Here is a 19125-nt window from a genome sequence, read left to right on the forward strand (position 1 = left end):
GAAAGTTTTCTTCTTCCTCCAATTTGGTGGCTACGGGGTACTTCATGTTGAGAAGAAAGAGCTGGAGCTCTTTGGCTTTGCTCAAAGTCGAGACCAAGATGCAGCACTGATTGAAATCAATGGCATCTAGACACTGATCCAGTTTTGGGGTTTTCTCGAAATCCTTTAAAACAATATAGTATTGTAACACCTTCACTTCTTTTTCAGCAGCCTTGGAAACAGTCTACTTCACAAAACACTTCCAACATGAGAAATCTCAAAAATCCTTATTCCCTGTTTTGGTTCCATCACAAGATTTTAGATTCTTTACCTCTGCTTCTTTTCCCTTCACAAAAGTCTCGACCTCTAAACTCAGCATTGCATCTTTCGGGACAGGCTCCAACATCACAGCTTGTACAGTTTCTCCAGCCTGCTTCACAAAACACTTCCAACATGAAAAATCTCAAAAATCCCTATTCCCTGTTTTGGTTCCATCACAAGATTTTAGATTCTTTACCTCTGCTTCTTTTCACTTCACAAAAGTCTCGACCTCTAAACTCAGCATTGCATCTTTCGGGACAGGCTCCAACATCACAGCTTGTACGGTTTCTCCAGCCTTGGAAACAGCCTGTTTCACAAAACACTTCCAACATGAGAAATCTCAAAAATCCCTATTCCCTGTTTTGGTTCCATCACAAGATTTTAGCATTTTAAATATCATTCTTTACCTCTGCTTCTTTTCACTTCACAAACCTCTTCACCTCTAAACTCAACACTCCCTTTTCCGGGATAGTTTCACATGAAGCAGGCTCCATCACACATCTGCAGAACAGATTTGAACCAACCTTTAGCAATTACATGGCGATAGATAGAAGAAAGTTAATAATCTCTATGTATCTGTGAATATTACCTACTAACACCGTCGAGAAGTTCCTGATTATTCGGATCATGCTTGAGACCCTCTTGGTATGTTTTCATCGCATCCTCATACTCTTTCAAGAAGAATTGAACTGCAGCTTTTCTGCTGTATCCTTTAGAGAAGGTTGGATCAATCTCAATACACTTTTCTGCATCCTTTTTTCCATCAGCCATTGCACCTAGCTTAATGTAACACGCAGCTCGGTTGCTATATCCCTAACAAGAGTGCAAAAAAAAGTAGGAAGTTACTCAAACAGTCAAAATAAAGAATCATAGTAGAAGAACTTGAGTACATATGAAAGATGAAATGGCCTTACTTTTGGGTCTTTCGGGTTCCTTTTGATTGCTTCAGTGTAATGTTTAAGAGCATCAGGATACTTCTGCTCCTTGAAAAAATCATTACCTGTATTAGAAACACCATATCAGCAACAGTAAAAACGCTATCTCGTTCTTGCTTTTGCAGTTCTATAAGCTTTCTTTTTTCCCACACGACCACAATAAGTTGCCAAAATCAAACACCTTTTTCACGCTCTTCATCCCCGATCTTGGGATCGAAATACTCCTTCTGCTCCCACTCTTTCTTCGCTTGTTCTGCCTCGTTCAGTCTCTCCAATGTATCAGAGTTTCGATGCTCTATAACAGCTTTCTGGAAAGCTTCAATAGCAGGTTCATAGTCTTTCGAGCAATTCACCATCTTGGTCAAAGCAGTCCCTTTCCTAGTCAAAGCTTTAGCTACCATCTTGAGATCTGACCCAAGCTCTCTACCCCTTTCCACTGCCTTGTCACAATCCTTAATGCACTCATTGTACTGAAATCAAAACACATTGTCATCAAAAACTAATCACCATTGTCCCCCTAATACCAAGCAAAATCATCATTCTAGCCTATCATCAACATAAAAAAGAGCACTATACATATGTAAATTTTATACCTCTCCCAATTCAAGATAAACAGCAGCACGATTTGTGATATATGAGATATCTTCATCATCAATCTCAATAGCTTTACAAAAATGCTCAATGGCAACTGCGAATTCTTTCTTCCTGTACGCAGCATTCCCAAGCTCGTTCTCCTTTTTGGCTCTCTCCTTCCTCTCTTTCTTCTCCTTCTCTTCCGTCACCAACGGCTCAGGTTTTGGCTTCTTCTTAACGTCAGGCACTTCTTCCCTAGAACTCTGACCCATATCAGGGTGAGGAACCTCCGAGTCATCTCCCGGAGGAGGCGGCGGCGACCTGAAATTAACATTCAACAAAACTCCAACAGATTGCATCACTCTCTGGTCCTTCATATACAAATTGAGATTACTAGGGTTCTTCTGAATCTCCTGCATCATGCTGACAAAATCAGGCTGCTGCGAAAAGGCTCTAGTCGAAGGATCAGCCGTGAGCTTACTCCACATCTCCGGTCCTTTGAAAGCATCACCAAACGAATTCGGCGGAGGAGCAGAGCGTGACCTAGAAACAGACGCCTCCGCATCAGCCAATCCCGATTTCAACGCCTCGTTCGTCGGATCGATATCTAAACCTTTCTTGTAAGCCGTTACAGCCAAATCGAACTGGTTTAACCCTAAGTGAGCAGCTCCGTGACGGCTGTAACCTTTAGACCAGTACGGTTTGAGTTTAATCGTCTCATTCGCGTCGGAGAGAGCATCGGCGTACTGGTGAAGTGAAGCGTGAGCAGCGGAACGGTTAGAGTAGAGGACGTGATTGGTTGGATCAAAATCGATGGCTTCGGTGAAGTGAATTATAGCGGAGGTGAAGTCACCGGAAGAGAAAGAAGCGTTTCCTTTAGCTTTAGCTTCTTCCGCCATTGTTGAATTGAATCTGAGATCACTCTCTTTCGAGCTTTCTTGGGAAAGAGAGAACTGGGAAATATCATTTATACAAAGGTCTTGAATGGAAACACTTATATTGCGGATTTCAAAGTGCGTTATTCTAAACTTCACTTTATACACCATTCATGAAGTTTTAGTTAAATTTGCGGTTTTGAAGAAAGAGAAAAATAAATTAGTTTGCGGTTTTTTTGGTGAGATATTAACTCATGGACCGCAATATTTTGTGTAACTATCTAATACCCAGCGTATTGTCAAATAACGCACATACAAAAGCAATTTTTGTTTTAATTAAATTATGTTAAATAAAATAAAGCTAAGACAATCAATACAGAGTTCACAGAGTTCATCGAACTCTCGTCAACAATAATGAGACCCAAGGAGTCTGAGAACCGAGTAACAAAAATAATACAAAATAATAAAGTAATTAATCTCTCTCTCACTATTATTTCTCATTGTATTATAGGTAATGATTTTTGATTTATTTTCAATAAGTCTTTTATACAAACAAAAATATATATAACTCAAATGTTGTTTTAAAAAGTTATAATATAATGGTTCTTTATTGTGTTGTACCTTTTTTTATAATTGAACTAGTAACTGATTCAATAATAAATGTATTTATTAAAATTTAATTTTAAATAACCTTTGGTATTTTAAATTTAAAAATTAAAATATATATTTATTAATACAAAACAAATGAAATATATACTTATACTAGTTATTAATAAAATAATATGAAATCCGCACTGTCAATTATTTTTCATCAATCAAACATTATTTTGTACCGCTTATTTTGGAATAACCGCACTTATCCCGCAAATCCATTTGTCCCGCACGTACCGCAGTTGAACCGTACCGCACTAGCAAATTTTTTGTCCCGCACTACCAAATCCGCGGTTACCATTCGGACCCAAAGACTCTTGTTTTTGGGGTGCGGGGTTGAGAAAATTGGGGACTGTTTGGGTATGAGAGTAGAGTTTGTTAGGGCATCCGCAATGGGGAACACTTTAGGATGTTTTTAGAGTAAAAATATTATGAAAATAATCTAAGATCGGTAGCTAAGATTTTTTGTTAAAAAGTTAATTATTGGGAGAACATGTTTACGATCATAAGATTTAATAATATAATATTTTTAAACATATTACATTTATAAAAACTATAAAAATAACATTCAAATTGCAAACTTATAAAACTTGTACTAAAATTCAAAATACAATACCAAATTCTTATGAAACAAAAAAAACATTAAAGATTAAAAAAAAAACAAAGATATTACTTAATTAAAACAAACAAACATTTTATTTAATTAATACATAGTTTAAATCAAATCCTCTTTTAATTTGTAAAAAATTGTTTGCAAAAAATTGTATCCAATCACAGCTTGCCACATCAGCTTAGAACTGAGCCTAGATCAGTTCTACATCAAGAACTAGACAACATGTTCTTATGCCACTATTCATTATATTTATAATTTTAATGGGCTAAGAACACACCAAGTATTCCCCATTGTGGATGGCCTTATATCCCCGAGTTTGTTGTGGAGACTCCGGTTATTAGTTGACCCATACGATTTAGTTTCCGGTTCAATTGTTTAGAGTTTCATTTCTTCGGTTCGAATTTTTTTTAATTCACTTTTTAGTTTCGTAGTAAAAGCTCTTGAATTGATACATCTTGAACTTATTGACCAAGCTGATCAAAGAATAGATGTTGAAGAGACTAACTAAGCGTAACTAAACAAAACCGTAATAAAATCAAATTTCACTTTGCTTTTTCCCGCTGACTTTGGGATATCCCCTTTATAATAAAACGGAAGTACACAACATTATTTTGGTAGACTTTATAATTTTAATAAATGGTTACAAATAGGTTATACATAGATTATGAATTAATCCATATATTAATTGTAACAAATAAAATCTTAACTGTAACAGAAAATCTTAAACAAGTTATTCCTTTATAATAAAACGGAAGTACACAACATTATTTTGGTAGACTTTATAATTTTAATAAATGGTTACAAATAGGTTATGCATAGATTATGAATTAATCCATATATTAATTGTAACAAATAAAATCTTAATTGTAACAGAAAATCTTAAACAAGTTATTCCAAATTGATAGTTCATGGATATTCCAAACTTTATTTTCGGAAGATCACATATATGGTTCCAAATATCTAGAATCACAATATTACCAATTTATTTTTCACATATTTTATTCATAAACCACATTAATAAACAAGTTATTAAAGGGATAAAAATATATTCTCAATCATAAAAAAGGAATCAAATCTCGCTAATTTAACAAGATTAATCGTGCTCTTCAGAATTGTATTCAGAAATTAAAAATTAAACCTTAATGCTAGATTAGGACCATGCTAGAGCACGGGTTGAAATCCCTTTTATTTATATTATAATTTTAGAATAAAATATAATTTATATGATTGATTTTAAAAGTTTTTAAGGTCCTAATCTAGCATTAATCGTGATATTCGGAATCATATATTATAATATAAATAAAAGAAATTTCAATCCGTGTTCTAGCACGGGTCCTAATCTAGTTCTTTTTAATAAAATAGAAGTACATGACTTTAAATTGGTAGACTGTATAATATTAATATAGATTATAACTAAGATTAATTATATAATAAGATATATGAATTAATTATTTGATAGGTTATATAGATTTAGGATTAAGATCCTCTTAAAAAGTATATATTAAAAAATAAAATAAATCTCCAAATAATATTTAACTAACTATATATAGACAAAAAAAATCTCAGAAATTACACTCTTATGCAGATTACAAGTGATTTCCAAATGTACTAAAAATAAAATCTTACCTAACTTTATCAGAAAATTTTGACTGGATAACGGGTCAAAATTTGAATATTTAAATTTATTTCATATATTTTTTTGTTGAATTGTATAGTTTTATATACTATGATAAACTTTTTAAATAGTTTAATTTGGAATCTTAAAAAATAGTTTAATTTGATATTTTTAAGAATATCTTAAATATATGATAGATCAAAAAGTTAAAAATTATATACACTCTAATTTGATTTGTCACTACAATATGAAAAAATTTCAAGAAATATGATTTCTTGCTAGAGCACAAGGTTAAAATTTCAAAAATATGATTTCTCAGATTAAATTTAAGTTTGAAATAATATTGTTTAGTAGGCTTTCTCGGTCACGATGATTTTGACAAACATACGTTACATATTTGGTCCTAAAGTTAATATGCGCTATACTATAGGTTAAGTCTTAGAATTAACAATCAAAATACAATATATAATGTTAAACACTAAATAAATCAAATAAAATTAATAAACAAAAATTAATTTTTATCACACAACTTAATCCGCGTTATACCACGGATCAAAATCTAGATATACTAGGATATATCTTACACAATATATATTATTTTCATAAGTCAAATTTAATATATAATTTTATGGTACAGTGTTCCATCCAAAAAAACTTTCAAAACAAATAAAATAATCACATATACAATGTTTTAAATAAAAATTACTAAATAAACAAAAAAAAATATTTCAACTCGTGCACTATTACGAATCATATTCTAGTGTAGTTATTATATTGTGAGTTGTGACATTGAAATGGTCATAAGACATATAATACAGTATGATTCTTTTGGCTCTCTTTTAATATTGTCTTCCCCGTATCATCCATATATATCCCTCGTTTTGGATCCAAACTCATAGGAATCATCAATGCATATTATATATATACACAAATTAAGAGAAAAATAAAGATTATGTTCAATATTATATATATACATATGTAGGTAGTTCACTCAAAAATAATAGGTAGTTCGTAAAACATGCATGTGGACGACTGTTAATTAGGAATGCGAGAACGGAAGGTGTAAATGTTGCTATTTTTGATATTATATATATAGCTTAAAACCAAAATTCCAAAATGAGAAAAATAAGAAAAAAAAACAATTTAAAAACAATTTCCTTCCATAGTCTAAATTGCAACAACAGAATACAAAATCAAGGCTTATTTATTTTCAACTAGGTTAGACCCGCCCGATGCCACGGGATGTTTTCTATACATTTTAAAATATATTTGATGTTAAAAATATAATTTTTAATTTTTTGAAATTATGTTAATCATGAAAATTATGGTTTATAAAATGCTAAGATATAGAAATGGACTGAAAAAAACCTACAATAGTTTGTAATTTCGTAGTATTTGTTATTACAATCATTTACATTTAAACCGGGTAAATTTAATCCATTATATATTGTTTACGACATGAAAGCAGCCACAATAAGTGACGTTTATAGCCTGTAAAAATAGACTTCCAAATTTGTAATATGCTGATGTGAATAACAATTCTTAAAAAGAAAGAACCTGAAAAGTCAGTACTTCATCTATGAGAATATTTTTTTTTTCATGATCCTATTTTCTTGCTAATTTCAAAGCGGTTTCCACACCTTCAGCACATCACCATATCATAACAAAACATATTTGTGAGATATCAAGTTTTCTGATTTCATGATGTAATATATATGTTTTTTGATATCAAGTTTCATAATTTTTTGATAGTTCAATGGTTATTTGTATTTTTAGTATTATTTATATTTTCATATGATACTTGAGTTTTTAATTTTATAAATTTAGTTTTTACATATATTTTAAATTTTATTATTAAGAAAGAAGTTTTTGTTTCTTTTACTTGAAAATTACATTCTTCTCTTACTAAAACAATACTGAATATATTGGATGTTAATATAGTTAATCCAAAACGTTCAGTTTTCATTAAACCAAAAAATTAGATGTATATTTGAAAAATTAAAATATCTTCCAATGAAATTAAAATTGCATTTTTAACTAATTTAGATTTTTTCCGTTTGTTGTTGTTAATATATGTTTTTCTTGTTGCTCATTTTTTTGATGCATTTTTTTGTTATTATTTTTATGAAATCATATATTAAAGTAATATTTACGTTTTCTTGTCTTGTCACTTAAATCTTACACTAAACAAACTCATTTACACATATGGGCTTTTATTACAACAGTGGTCCAATGGTCTTTTTCTTTTAGTGACCATGTTTCTTCTCTTTTACCAGACAGTTTTTTAATTGATCTATAAATCTTAGCTGTATTAATTCAAATATTTTTATTGGCTATCCATTTTAAATGATGTGTCAATCTCTGCTTCAATACAGAAGCTGATGTGTCAGAATAGGAAAACAAGACATTGTACTTTTATTGTATTGATACACTTAACTCGAACATAAATAAATGTCGCTGTGTATATAGATAGACACATCATGCTTAATTAGATCTAGAAACATATTTACTTAATCTTTTTTTATTATAATTTATATTCTTAATCTTTTGGTACCCTCTTTATTCTAATTAATATAAGTCTCTTTTAATTTGTGTTCATTTCTTTATCTTATGATTACTACTATAATTCGTATTATTGTTCGAAAAAGACATATAAACCAAAATGCAATCATATCACCCATTTCCATTTACATCTTACATTTTCAAAAGCATATACTAAACGAAAATATAATAAATTTAACTTATAATAATTAGACACACGCCTTGAGCTGGCCAACTGTGAAATCATGAGGGTTGGTGTGCATATTGTTTTGTAAAATGGTTGACTTTTGTAGTCATACATACTGAATTACTGATACAGTCAACTCCAAAGATAATTCATTTTTTTTTCTTAAATTTCATATATATATATAGTATATGCGTATATGTTGACAAAAAATATCATATAGATATACCATTTGCTTGCTGACAGAACCGGCTAATGGTACAAGAAAGTGAAGCTAGTGCTTGCGGCCGCAATTATAATAAGTATTTAATTAGTCTACTTTTTGCAAAAAAGTTACTAGCTCTGTTGGTAAACTACTCTTAACTAAGGTAAGTGGTTACAGGTTTGAACCTCCAAAGATACATTTTTTCCTTTTTTCTTTTTAAATAGAAAAAACAGTCATTTTTTTTTATTTTAGTTTATAGCCACCTAAATCTCAGCGCCGGCTCTGCTAGATGATGATATTCCAAAATCGTTCCTATAAATAAAAAAAATCGTTCCGTTCCAAAGTTTTAAATTTTCAGATATCTAACTGTCATTAATCGTTTGGACAAAAAAGTTATAATCAAAAAAGTTATACTCTTGAATTGTTTCTACTCTTGAATTGGACAAAAAAGTTATAATCAATTCAAAACTATTTAAAGGTAATTATTAGTTATGTTTGTTGAGTTGGTGGTATTCGTCGAATTGGAGATCATCATCCAGTAAATTTTCTTATTTAATGATTCATGCCATTAGTCGTTTGGTGCATGGTATAGTGATTAAAGCCATGCATTCAAACTATTGTTACGTCTAATAATTAATGATAATTAGCTTACTAATTATTAGGAATTTTAGAAAAAATTGGGTAATTAGTTACTATTAGATTTTATGTGCGGTTTTATTTATTACATATATAAAGTGTGCATGGTGGGCCTAAATATTATTTACTGGGACAGAGTATACTTAAACATAAATCTTTTATAAATTATTTCAAACTCTAATACCACAACAGATTATATATATATTTATATATTCAATTTTTTTTCTTTAATAACTAACATACAGTATTATTTTTGACCCTCATAACAAAAAAAATTATTAAAAATAATTCACAATTAGGACACCATTTTATTTGTTTGCATGCAAATATTTTGTATCTCTCAAATGCACCTTTATAATCTCTATAGCACATGGGAGATTTTGAATCACTAGTTACAAGTACAATAAAAACTAACCACAATTATTGATTTAAAAAATGTCATAATGGAATTACTTAATCCGGCCTCGTTTTGGCATGGCAATAACGCCATGTATAATCGGTTCCATGGATCGATCTAGGTTTGATCTTGTTTTTTTTTTTTCAAGATTTACACTTGATCTGATTTCAGTTCCAGTCAGCTTGCATGCTACCAATTTTTTTGAATATATACATACATATGGAATTAGTCTGACCAGCCTCAACTCTATAAAAAAAAATTGGTCAAATACCCAAATATATATGAATCGGATCTGATTCATCTGAAGTTGAGTTTTTTCTTTTAGTTTAAAAACTAAAATAATCGGCTCAATCTAATTCCCTAAAGTCTAAAAGTAACGAGACGAATTTGACATACTGACCTTTGGCTAGCTAGCTGTACTGCCTGTACATCATCACTATTGGTAACTGTATTAGAGAGTACACTTGTATATTAATAAACCGGATATTCCAGAATCCTTAACCAACCTATTATTCACAAGTATATTCTCTACTATATACAAGTGTACTCTCTAATAAACTGTAAGATCAAACCAAACTTTAAGTAGGATGGTAGAATCTTTCACAAGTGTTTCCACATGTAACAAGTTTTTCTAATGGGACAAGAAACTGACAAAAGGAACACACTTTCCCACGTGGTTTAATTCTTAGGGCTTCTCGTAATGATTAGAGTTATGGGACAAGTTGTGAAGAAATATGTATTCTCATCAAATGGATTTACAACACGACTCATGCGTAAATTCCCTCTAGAGCCCTAGAACTAAAGAAAGCCTTCGACTTGGACCGTTCATTTAGTTTCGATCATATACTATGAAAATATTAAAATACTCTCTTATATAGGCCTTAATTACTTAATGTGTCATGATGATCATTGTTGGTTCTAAGATAATACAGTATATTGTAGCAGGCCGGAAAATTTTAGAAGGGAACTCATTTTTTTCTATTTTTATAAGAAAATGTATGCCACCTTGGCCCATGCGTATATAGGATAGTATAATTAGCTGTCTTCAAGGTTTTTATACACTCAATTGAAAATAACTCCGAGTCGCAATGACGGGAAGCGAAGAGAAGAAGACGTTGAATAGCGATAAAAACCAGTCGTTATATGCGGGTTGAGCAGAGAAGGATGTGTAGGCTTCGTATAAGAACACTGTGACACCAAAAGTTATATTCTTGTAGAAGAAATAACAAATCTGCACAAGAGCGAAATAATAACCTAGTTAGGAAAAATGCATAGAGTTTATTTGGAGAATGTTCCAGCTGAGAGAGAAAAATTGAATACCATTGATGAGATTCTGCTGTAACACCAGTGACCATGGACGAGCAAGAGTCGCTCTAAGTAACGGAAATGAGCAAGAGTCGCTCTAAGTAACATAACGGCTTGCATTCCTTCAACACCGCGCTGATTCCAACACCGATATCATTTGCTCCATCTCCAATTGCTAAAGTTGTCTTGCCGGTTCCAGATTTGACCAACCGCGTAACCTGAAAACAAATAATATCTTCTATTAGTGAATCCAGAAACCGCAATACTAGAGCCAGTAAAAAAACCATTTCCGCGGGAAAAGACATTACCAATGCCTTTTGTTTAGGTGACGATCTGCAGCAAATAACAGAGGCACATCCTGTGGCTAAATCAAGACACTTCTTCTTGAAATCGTCTTCAAGAGCGTATGTTAGTGACTTCCCATCAATGATCAACGCAAAGGCGTCTTGAGAGCTCGAGCTGCTTGATGCTGTGAGTAGAGCTTTCCCTTGTTCCATTTGCCTCACCACGCTTTCTCTCGATGCCTACAAACATAGTCGGTCCATATATTAATCTCCTAAGTCCTAAATTAAAAGATAGTGAAAACATATTACTGTTTGAATTACAAATATAAAAAGTACCTGTTCAATTGCATATTTCTCTCCAGCTTTCTCCAATGCTTTGATATGTGGTGTCTCAAGATTTATGATGATCTGCTTCATCTCTTGTCTTAGTAAACTACAAGCAAATCTGTAGAGATTCCGGCAAAAAAATGTAAGAACAATGTATAGATTCAGACATGAGAACAAAAAAAACAAAAATCTTTATCCCTTGTGTTACTTGTCTTACCCGATATTGATTGCAGTCTCCATTTTGTCTCCGGTTAGAACCCAAATCTTTATCCCTGCTTGAGCTAGCTTGTCGATACAATCCAGAACCTAAACCACAATCAAGTTCAACCTGTTATAGTCCTCCTACTCAACCCAAATACCAAAACATATTATTAGTCTTAAAAGAGCCATACCCCATTCTGAAGTTTGTCCTCAACAGCAGTAGCACCGAGGATAATTAAATCTCGTTCCATCCGTTCTGTGATTTCATCGATCAAGCTCTCACGATCCGCTGTCACGGCGGTGAAGAAATGGTAAACCGAAGCCATAAAAGCTCTGTCTGGATCAAAGAAGATATCAGCATCGTCTGGTCTCTGTTCTTCCTCCAGACTTCACTCTATCTTCTCTTGTCTCAGTACCAAATACAATCGAACCAATAAAAGACATCAAAAACACAACACCGAACATCAACGTAGATGATTTTGTCCATCTTCCTCTCGATCCTGCTTCTCTTCGGTGGTGGATCAGTTGAGTTTTGAATCACCTGTTTCCAATATTTCCAAACTCAGCACAACTCTTAAACAAACAAGGTTCATCGTCTCTACGTAACAAATCGAGTCTTCGTAGCTCGACGATAAAAGCAAAAGATCCGCCGGAAAAAACTCGTCTTTATCAACTCCTAAATCAGTAAAAATCAAAACTTTGATTTAAAAAAGTTTAAAGTTTTAATTTTTACAAAATACGAATTTGAAGATTTGGATTAAAGACCTGTTTTTTTACGACCCCAATCTTCGATAGCTTCTTTAACCATACTCACGCACGGCGATGACGAAGGCGAGAGGTAACAGAGAACTAACGGGGCTGTAAGGAGATATAGAAGTCAAGGATAAGGTTCGGATGACGAGGAAGTAGAAATTAGCGACGCGTCGGAACTGTTCGAAGAGTGATTTGGGTATGAAAGAAGCCGCAGTGTATTTAGTAGACCGGACATAGTTGCCGGCGTAGTTGCGTCGTTCAGCCGCCGGAGAATTAGGTTCGTTGCAGTAAACGACGCGTGAGAAACCAGGTCCTCCAATCTGAGAATGGTCTTCTTGAAAACTCGATTTACGACCTTTGAATGAATGCGTATATGTTGCTTAGATGTAACCTTCTTCTCCCACGACACTTTGTCATACCTTTGTTTTGTTGTTCGTTCTTTTCTTGTGTCTGAAACTTAAAAAATCTTTATGTATAAAAAAATTTGGAGAGTGGAAATGGAAAAAATGAAAGAAAGAATGAAGATTTTTTTTTTGTAAGAAGAATTTGAAAAAGAAATATCTAATAATATTTATGTGTAAGGTTGTAAACATTGTGTAGTTGGCAAAAATGACAAAGTAACAATCAATAATGATTTCAAACTGTAAAAGTCATCAACAGTTGAGAAGAATCAATCAATAATGAATTCAAACTATAGTTGTCGATTTGCTATTTTTGGTTTCCTTATTCAAGAAATTTAGGAACGAATGTGTGTGAATGAGCCGTCGACGAAGTCGTAAGTCGTTGATGGATGGTTACTAGTTATTTCTTTTGAAAACTTCTTGGAAAAGAGAAGAGTCAAGAAGAGAGGAAGTGTATACCAGTATACGAAGTCTTCCTCTTAATGTTAATATTTAAAGAAGATTAGTGAATTGAATTTGTTGTTTTAATTGATTGATTCTAAATCATATAGTAAGAATTAGACTAGTATTAGTATATATTTTGTTTACTAGTATTGTATTATTATTATCAATCAAACTAAATTAACTAACTGATCTCCTGATTATAAAATATGTCTTCTGACACTCTTTCTTTAGCAACACATGTGGAAATTAGTTTCCACCTCATAATCTATTGCAAGTTTGGTATAATGCGGATTAATTTAAAATGTTTAATCTAAATGAATGATTAAAGTTTGGCTATAGAATTTTGTAATCTAACTCCAGTGTGCCGAACTTGTTGAGCTGCACAACAAACAATATTAGGTTATTTTGCATGTTTTAGTTGATAATTTATTAAACACATAATATTCTATTATTTCCATAGTATCACTTTAATTCTAACTCAAGTAACCAATCATGAACTTAATCATAGTTTAAAGGAAGAGCTGCTTAACCATAGTTAAACATCATATTATTGCGCTACACAGTACATGTGATCAGATATTCAGATCTGATACTGTTTTAAAATAATTGATTACATATTACCACGTTATGTTCATGCGATTAATAATATAGTCACACTCGATCTGCACAGCAAATACGTCAAATCGTTTTTTGGACATTACGAATAAATTAGTCAAGCATCGAATCACGTACACATAGAAAGCTCACGAAGAAAGTAGTCAAGAACTAACTCATCACTATTGGCAGTAATAATAAATTAACAAGCATGCACATCATCACGTCCACATAGAAGCTCTCCATTTAGTTTATCAACTGCTCGAAATGTTCCTCCTCCACTACTCCTCTGTTTCAACCCAAAGGAAATAAAAAATAAAAAAAAAATTCATTACTTAGTTATGTTTTTGAACCATATATATTAATATATACTTACGTTGTAAAAGTATAATCTTACCTTGTAAAAGTTGACGGCAACATAATTGGCCCATCGGTTCCCTGCGGCTAAGTAACATGTCTTAATCATATCGACAAGTTGTTCAGAGTTATCCTCACAAGTCAAGATCTTAACCGGAACTGTCTTGAAATGATTTACCAAAACCAAAGCTTTGTTTTTGTTGGGTAAGGGTGCAGATTCTCCTCTATTGCTACACGTATCTGGTTTAACTCCATCGTCTCCATCTGAAAATTAATAACCCACACTGGGGTTCATCGGTTTATCTCTAAACTAACTAAAATTAAACCGGAAATTTGGTATCTTCATTCATCACACTCACATTGGTTTTCCACTACGTAGTAGTTCCACTGGTAAGCTATTCCTTCGGTGTTTTGCTTCGATTCAGCTGAAGTGAAGACGATTAACAGTTGGTTATTGGCGACCATATCCTTAACCAACGGTCAATCTTGACCACCCGAAGAATTTGAAACTGGCCATTGTTACTGACTTGTTGCTCTAAAACTAAGAAGAGAATGATCTTTCGTAGAAAAACGTTGGTATAACTTTGACAAAAGAATTGATTAAATCTTCTTATTCAAAAAATTTAGAATACCTTTCCTTACGGTCGGTTTAGTGAGAACGACGTCGTTACCGGCGGAGATGGAAGAGGAATCAGGAATGGAGGAAAAGGAAAGAGATGCAGTCTTTGAGGAGAATGGAAGCTAAGAGGAGGAGATGTGAGAGACAGAGTTTTAAAGTTGGGAATTCTGATGACCAAACGGTGTCCTTTGAGAATGAGAGATGGGTCACTGCCAGCAAAAGTGGGTTTCTGCAGAGACATTTGGTTTCTTCTAATAGACAACTCTGTGTTGATTCCGATGGAGGTGGAGGCGGAGCAACAGGAGGAGGTAGCTCGTCTAGCTTATCAGTAGATTTCATTACATTTTGTTTTGGTCTTAGATTCGTATTAATAGTAAAGTAACACTATGGTATAGTTTCTATATTTGTCATTGAACTTGTGTTATCGTAGAATGAGTGTGATTTCATCTATGTTTGTGTTGTAGGATCATCACACAGTTGTAATGATGAAAGAAGCCCGAAGATCGTGGCAGGATGTTCATCTAATAGCGGAAGCAACGGAACAGAGAAACCGAATAGTGTGACGAGAGTCAACAAAGTGTTGCGGTCTTTTTGTTCTTTGTTTCTTTTTTTCTCGTTGTTTTTTATCTTCTGGATCTTTGGTTTTTGGCTATAAGAATGAATGCCAAATCCCAAATCTTGATGAAAGATCAAGATTTTCATGTTTTTTTTTTTTTTTTTTTTTTTCTCTAGGGTGTAATATTTGTGAACATGAAAGTATCATCATCAAATGATTCTTTCTCTAGCTCTTTCGCGTTTAAGCCAAGTTTCATTTATGATATCTCCACCCAGCAGACTCTCTGTAAAGTACGTATAATTGATGTGTAAACACTCCCAACAGTTTAATAAAAAGACCAAGGAGCAATGGAATACAGAAGAGCTCAAGCAGTTGCAAAGTCACTTCTATGAAGCAAGTGTTGTTGCAGGGCAACTATCCACAGCACAAGCTAAGATATCTCTGTAATCTCTTGATATTGTGAAAGAATCATTGACTCGTCCGTCACTGCTCTTCTTATACTCGAATAGAAGGTTAGAGTGATCAACCGCTGTAAGTTTAACGAATCCGTAATCTTTATCTCTTACAAGACTCCAGTTAGGTTGAAGATCAGAGAATTCAGCAAGACCAGCTCCTCCACCTCCAGCAACAATGTGGATCGTTCCATTCAACGGACCCTTGTAGTTGCTCTTCTCATGAGTCGTACATACACTCTACACGAAAACAAAAGAAACAGAACAATGGAGTTATTTCATTTTCTAACATTCATTCTTTGATATGCTTTGTAGTGGATGTTTTTTACCTGATAAACCGGGCATGTTCTCTCGTAGTTATGTGCGTGGCCGTAGACTGCAATGTCGACTTTGTACTTCTGCCATAGCTTTTGAAGACTGTCTCTCCCCATTGGTTCAGCAAAAGAGCCTTCTTCCGCATAGAACGATGTGGAGGAGTAACCGAGCACACGGTGAGCAATGAATATCAGCCACGGCTGCTGTTTCCTATCAACTGATGCTAGACAGTGCTCTATGAAGTTGTATTGCTCTGTTCCTTCTCTCCAGTCATGTTCTGTGTCAGCCACACAGAACCTAAACATTCCATAGTCACTTGAGTACCAAAGCTTGGCTCTGTTTTGAGCAGGTACGTAGAACATTGTCTCAGCTGGTACACCACATTCTCCTCCAGAGTCTAAACCATCGTAAAATGAACCTGAGTTGGGCCAGTCACGTTCATGGTTTCCGCTGCAGAGAGTCAATTGTCAAAGACTCAATAATCAAGAAAGCCAACAAACTTTTTTCCAAAGAAACCAAAAGGCAAAACCTTGCAATCATGTATGGAACAGTGGAAGCAATTGGCTCAATCTGTGCTATGAATTGGTCCCATTGAGAAAGATATCCATTTGCGTAACATATATCTCCAATGTGGAATACTGCATCAGTCTTCTTTAAGTCTCTAATAAGTTGCTTTGTGGTGTTGAGAGAAGCACGTTGGAAATCGTTGTACTCGTTTGAGCCATCAACTTCAGCCTGCAACCACATGGCACAAGAAAAAGTATATGAATATGGTATTGCGACTACAACAATGAACAGTCTTATATGCTTTAGACTAAAAGATCAAAACCTTTCCCATGTCTCCAAAGATTACAACTTGTTGGAGAGAGTTTTGCCCCGGAAAAGGAGAAGATTTGAATTGATACTCTTTACTCCAGATGAATGCACCACTGGACAGTCTATGCCCAACTCTGTAGGTATACCTATATATTGACCAAACCAAAGCTCAGTGATTCTTCCACGAAGCTAATTTAATCGGTTCAGAACAGAGAAAACACATGGCACATACTTGGAATTAGGCCATAACTCTTTGAGGAAAGCTGTGTGTATGTATCCGGGATCACGCCATCCAACCGTTCTTGCAGGAGCACCGCACATACTGTTACGGCCGAAGGTCAATGTCCCAGCAGGTGAGAGTTTACTCTCTCCTCCTTTAATTCCCCACTCAACAACAGGTTGAGCTAAGTTGAGTCCATAACCACTAGTCCATGTTACTGTCATCTATATACAAACTCGTTTTAACTTCTTTGAGTTAGTAGTACAGGAAATGATCATTAAAAGAGTTTTAGAATCTTACTTCATCCCATTCTTTGCCTAGTGCCAAACGCGGGTAAACTGGTGCATTTGGGTTCTCAAAGGCTACTTTGTTTGAGATTGCCACAAGCTTTGGCTATTACACAAGGAAAAAGCAACAACCAAGGAATGGTTTAAGATGAAGCTAAAAACACTTGTAAAGCTAGAAAAGTTGTGGGTGGAAAGAGTGTTACATTCAACAAACCGCCAGAAAAGAGCGCGAATGAGAAATCTGATCTTTGGTTGATCAGTTGAAGCTTCAAGGAACCGCTTCCAGTATGGTTGTATCTTGGATTACTAAAGTTTGCATATTGAAACTGCAAAGAGAAAGAAAAAGCTAAAGACCTGCTGCAAAGAAGAAAAGCAGAATCAGGCAATGAGCAAAAAACAAAGGACCTTGATTGGGGCAGAACATAGTCGAGGTGTTTGCACCATTTTGTTATCTCCTGGACAAGTAGAGGCACTGCAGGAACAATATAAGTGTTACAAAGTCTCTATTAATTTCAATCTCAGAAGTACTAATCTGATAAAGAGATTGTGTTAAACTACTTGAAATCTGCAGGAGAAAACACTCCAATCCAATCATCATCTGATGGTTCCGGAGAACTATATTTAACCAACACCAATTCACTATGTTGACCCTGCAAAAAAAAATAAGTCGCATCCAAGTTCACCATGTCAATGTCATCATCAAAAACTATGAAAAGATCTGATGAAAGAAGAGAATGTTTGTTACATTAGATCCAAGAACTGTTGGAGAGGCTTTGACATAAGCTTTTACATTGAGATGGAATGTTGTTTTATGGATAGCAATTCCTGATAAAGGTTGGTCTTTATCAGAATTCACTTCTTGAATTGCTCCAAGAACTGATAAAACAGTCACCAATATTGCAACAATCGTCGATCCTCTCATGTCTGAAACACAAATGAAACCACATGTAGCAGAAATTGAAACACCTATGTATATTCACAATCATCAAGGCATCGAAGCAACAAAAAAAGAACTAACAATTGGATTCAAGAAACAGAATGAGGAGGACATTACCAGTAAACTTTGAAGATTGTAACTTTGAAGAAGAAGATGATGATTTGGATTTTGGACTAGTCTTTTGTTGCACAAAAAGAAAAGACTAGTCTTTTAAAAACGTCAGCTGAATAAAGTAATATACCATTCTTGAGATTCCCCCAAGAATAGATAAAAAAGAGACTTTGTTTCGTCAACGGCCAGTTTGCATGACACTATGGAGTATAATTCACATCGAAGCTTAAATTTGATTCCCTAAAATTGCTTAAATCTAGGGAAATTAAGATTTTTAATGTCTGAACTCTGAACCAAAAAAAAATAAAAAAGCATTCATTTTTTTTAGACTTTTAGTTTTATTAATAAGAAGCTTAGTTTTTGGTGGAAATGTTAGTTTTTATTTTCTAAGGAAAAAATAGTTTGTGATTTGGTGATATATATTTTAAAGGAATAATTAACAATTAGGTGTTTTTAGGAGATTTTTTAGTAAAAAGGGTGTATTTTATAGGAGATTTTTAGGAAATTTTGGTTTTTGAGAAACTTATGTGAATGTTATGATACTTTGGTCTAACTGTTAAATTTTTTATTTTATTTTTAAAGGAAAAATAGTTTGTGATTTGGTGATATTTAAAGTGATAA

The 19125-nt window shown here is 33.6% G+C and overlaps 3 protein-coding genes across 5 annotated transcripts; all 3 read right to left on the bottom strand.

Moving 5' to 3' along the window:
- Positions 1–142: 142 nt before the first annotated feature.
- LOC104755667 (hsp70-Hsp90 organizing protein 1-like) lies at positions 143–2965 on the bottom strand. 2 transcript variants are annotated; one of them, XM_087494125.1, is made up of 7 exons: positions 1829–2965; positions 1417–1705; positions 1215–1300; positions 890–1113; positions 708–801; positions 497–607; positions 143–409 (listed from the first exon to the last, which is right to left on the bottom strand). In XM_087494125.1, exons 1-5 carry the CDS (start codon positions 2852–2854, stop codon positions 720–722), a joined length of 1707 nt encoding a protein of 568 aa, XP_087350251.1. In that variant the 5' UTR covers positions 2855–2965; the 3' UTR covers positions 143–409; positions 497–607; positions 708–719. The 2 variants fall into 2 exon arrangements, with proteins under 2 accessions (XP_087350251.1, XP_087350252.1); XM_087494126.1 differs by having other exon boundaries at positions 276–409; positions 497–595.
- Positions 2966–10479: 7514 nt separating this feature from the next.
- On the bottom strand, positions 10480–13149 carry LOC104755668 (putative phospholipid-transporting ATPase 11). 2 transcript variants are annotated; one of them, XM_019239448.2, is made up of 7 exons: positions 12408–13149; positions 11834–12318; positions 11659–11747; positions 11451–11559; positions 11139–11354; positions 10846–11048; positions 10480–10756 (listed from the first exon to the last, which is right to left on the bottom strand). In XM_019239448.2, exons 2-6 carry the CDS (start codon positions 11966–11968, stop codon positions 10899–10901), a joined length of 699 nt encoding a protein of 232 aa, XP_019094993.1. In that variant the 5' UTR covers positions 11969–12318; positions 12408–13149; the 3' UTR covers positions 10480–10756; positions 10846–10898. The 2 variants fall into 2 exon arrangements, with proteins under 2 accessions (XP_019094993.1, XP_019094994.1); XM_019239449.2 differs by having other exon boundaries at positions 11834–12183; positions 12408–12932.
- A 2449-nt stretch (positions 13150–15598) lies between these two features.
- Positions 15599–18700, bottom strand: LOC104755669 (putative inactive purple acid phosphatase 1). The gene is made up of 11 exons (XM_010478102.3): positions 18511–18700; positions 18202–18380; positions 18015–18106; positions 17862–17928; positions 17660–17782; positions 17470–17562; positions 17182–17393; positions 16963–17095; positions 16663–16868; positions 16148–16583; positions 15599–16058 (listed from the first exon to the last, which is right to left on the bottom strand). The coding sequence occupies exons 2-11, from the start codon at positions 18376–18378 to the stop codon at positions 15753–15755; spliced, it is 1845 nt and encodes a 614-aa protein (XP_010476404.1). The 5' UTR covers positions 18379–18380; positions 18511–18700; the 3' UTR covers positions 15599–15752.
- Between the last annotated feature and the right edge of the window lie 425 nt (positions 18701–19125).

This window comes from Camelina sativa, chromosome 17 (assembly GCF_030686135.1).
Source record: "Camelina sativa cultivar CO46 ecotype springtype chromosome 17, ASM3068613v1".
NCBI classification, from domain to species: domain Eukaryota; kingdom Viridiplantae; phylum Streptophyta; class Magnoliopsida; order Brassicales; family Brassicaceae; genus Camelina; species Camelina sativa.

Bases quoted from the DNA above. Each gene is read 5' to 3' on its own strand.
- LOC104755668 (XM_019239448.2), bottom strand. From the start codon at position 11,968: ATGGCTTCGGTTTACCATTTCTTCACCGCCGTGACAGCGGATCGTGAG. The intron at 11,355-11,450 runs GTACTTTTTATA...CTATGTTTGTAG, and splicing joins AGAAATATGCAATTGAACAG to GCATCGAGAGAAAGCGTGGT. The intron at 11,049-11,138 runs GTAATGTCTTTT...ATTTGTTTTCAG, and splicing joins CACCTAAACAAAAGGCATTG to GTTACGCGGTTGGTCAAATC.
- LOC104755667 (XM_087494125.1), bottom strand. From the start codon at position 2,854: ATGGTGTATAAAGTGAAGTTTAGAATAACGCACTTTGAAATCCGCAAT. The intron at 1,301-1,416 runs GTGTTTGATTTT...TTTCTAATACAG, and splicing joins GGATGAAGAGCGTGAAAAAG to GTAATGATTTTTTCAAGGAG. The intron at 1,114-1,214 runs GTAAGGCCATTT...CACTCTTGTTAG, and splicing joins GGAACCCGAAAGACCCAAAA to GGATATAGCAACCGAGCTGC.
- LOC104755669 (XM_010478102.3), bottom strand. From the start codon at position 18,378: ATGAGAGGATCGACGATTGTTGCAATATTGGTGACTGTTTTATCAGTT. The intron at 17,394-17,469 runs GTAAGATTCTAA...GTTTGTATATAG, and splicing joins TAGGCAAAGAATGGGATGAA to ATGACAGTAACATGGACTAG. The intron at 17,096-17,181 runs GTATGTGCCATG...GTCAATATATAG, and splicing joins GAGTTATGGCCTAATTCCAA to GTATACCTACAGAGTTGGGC.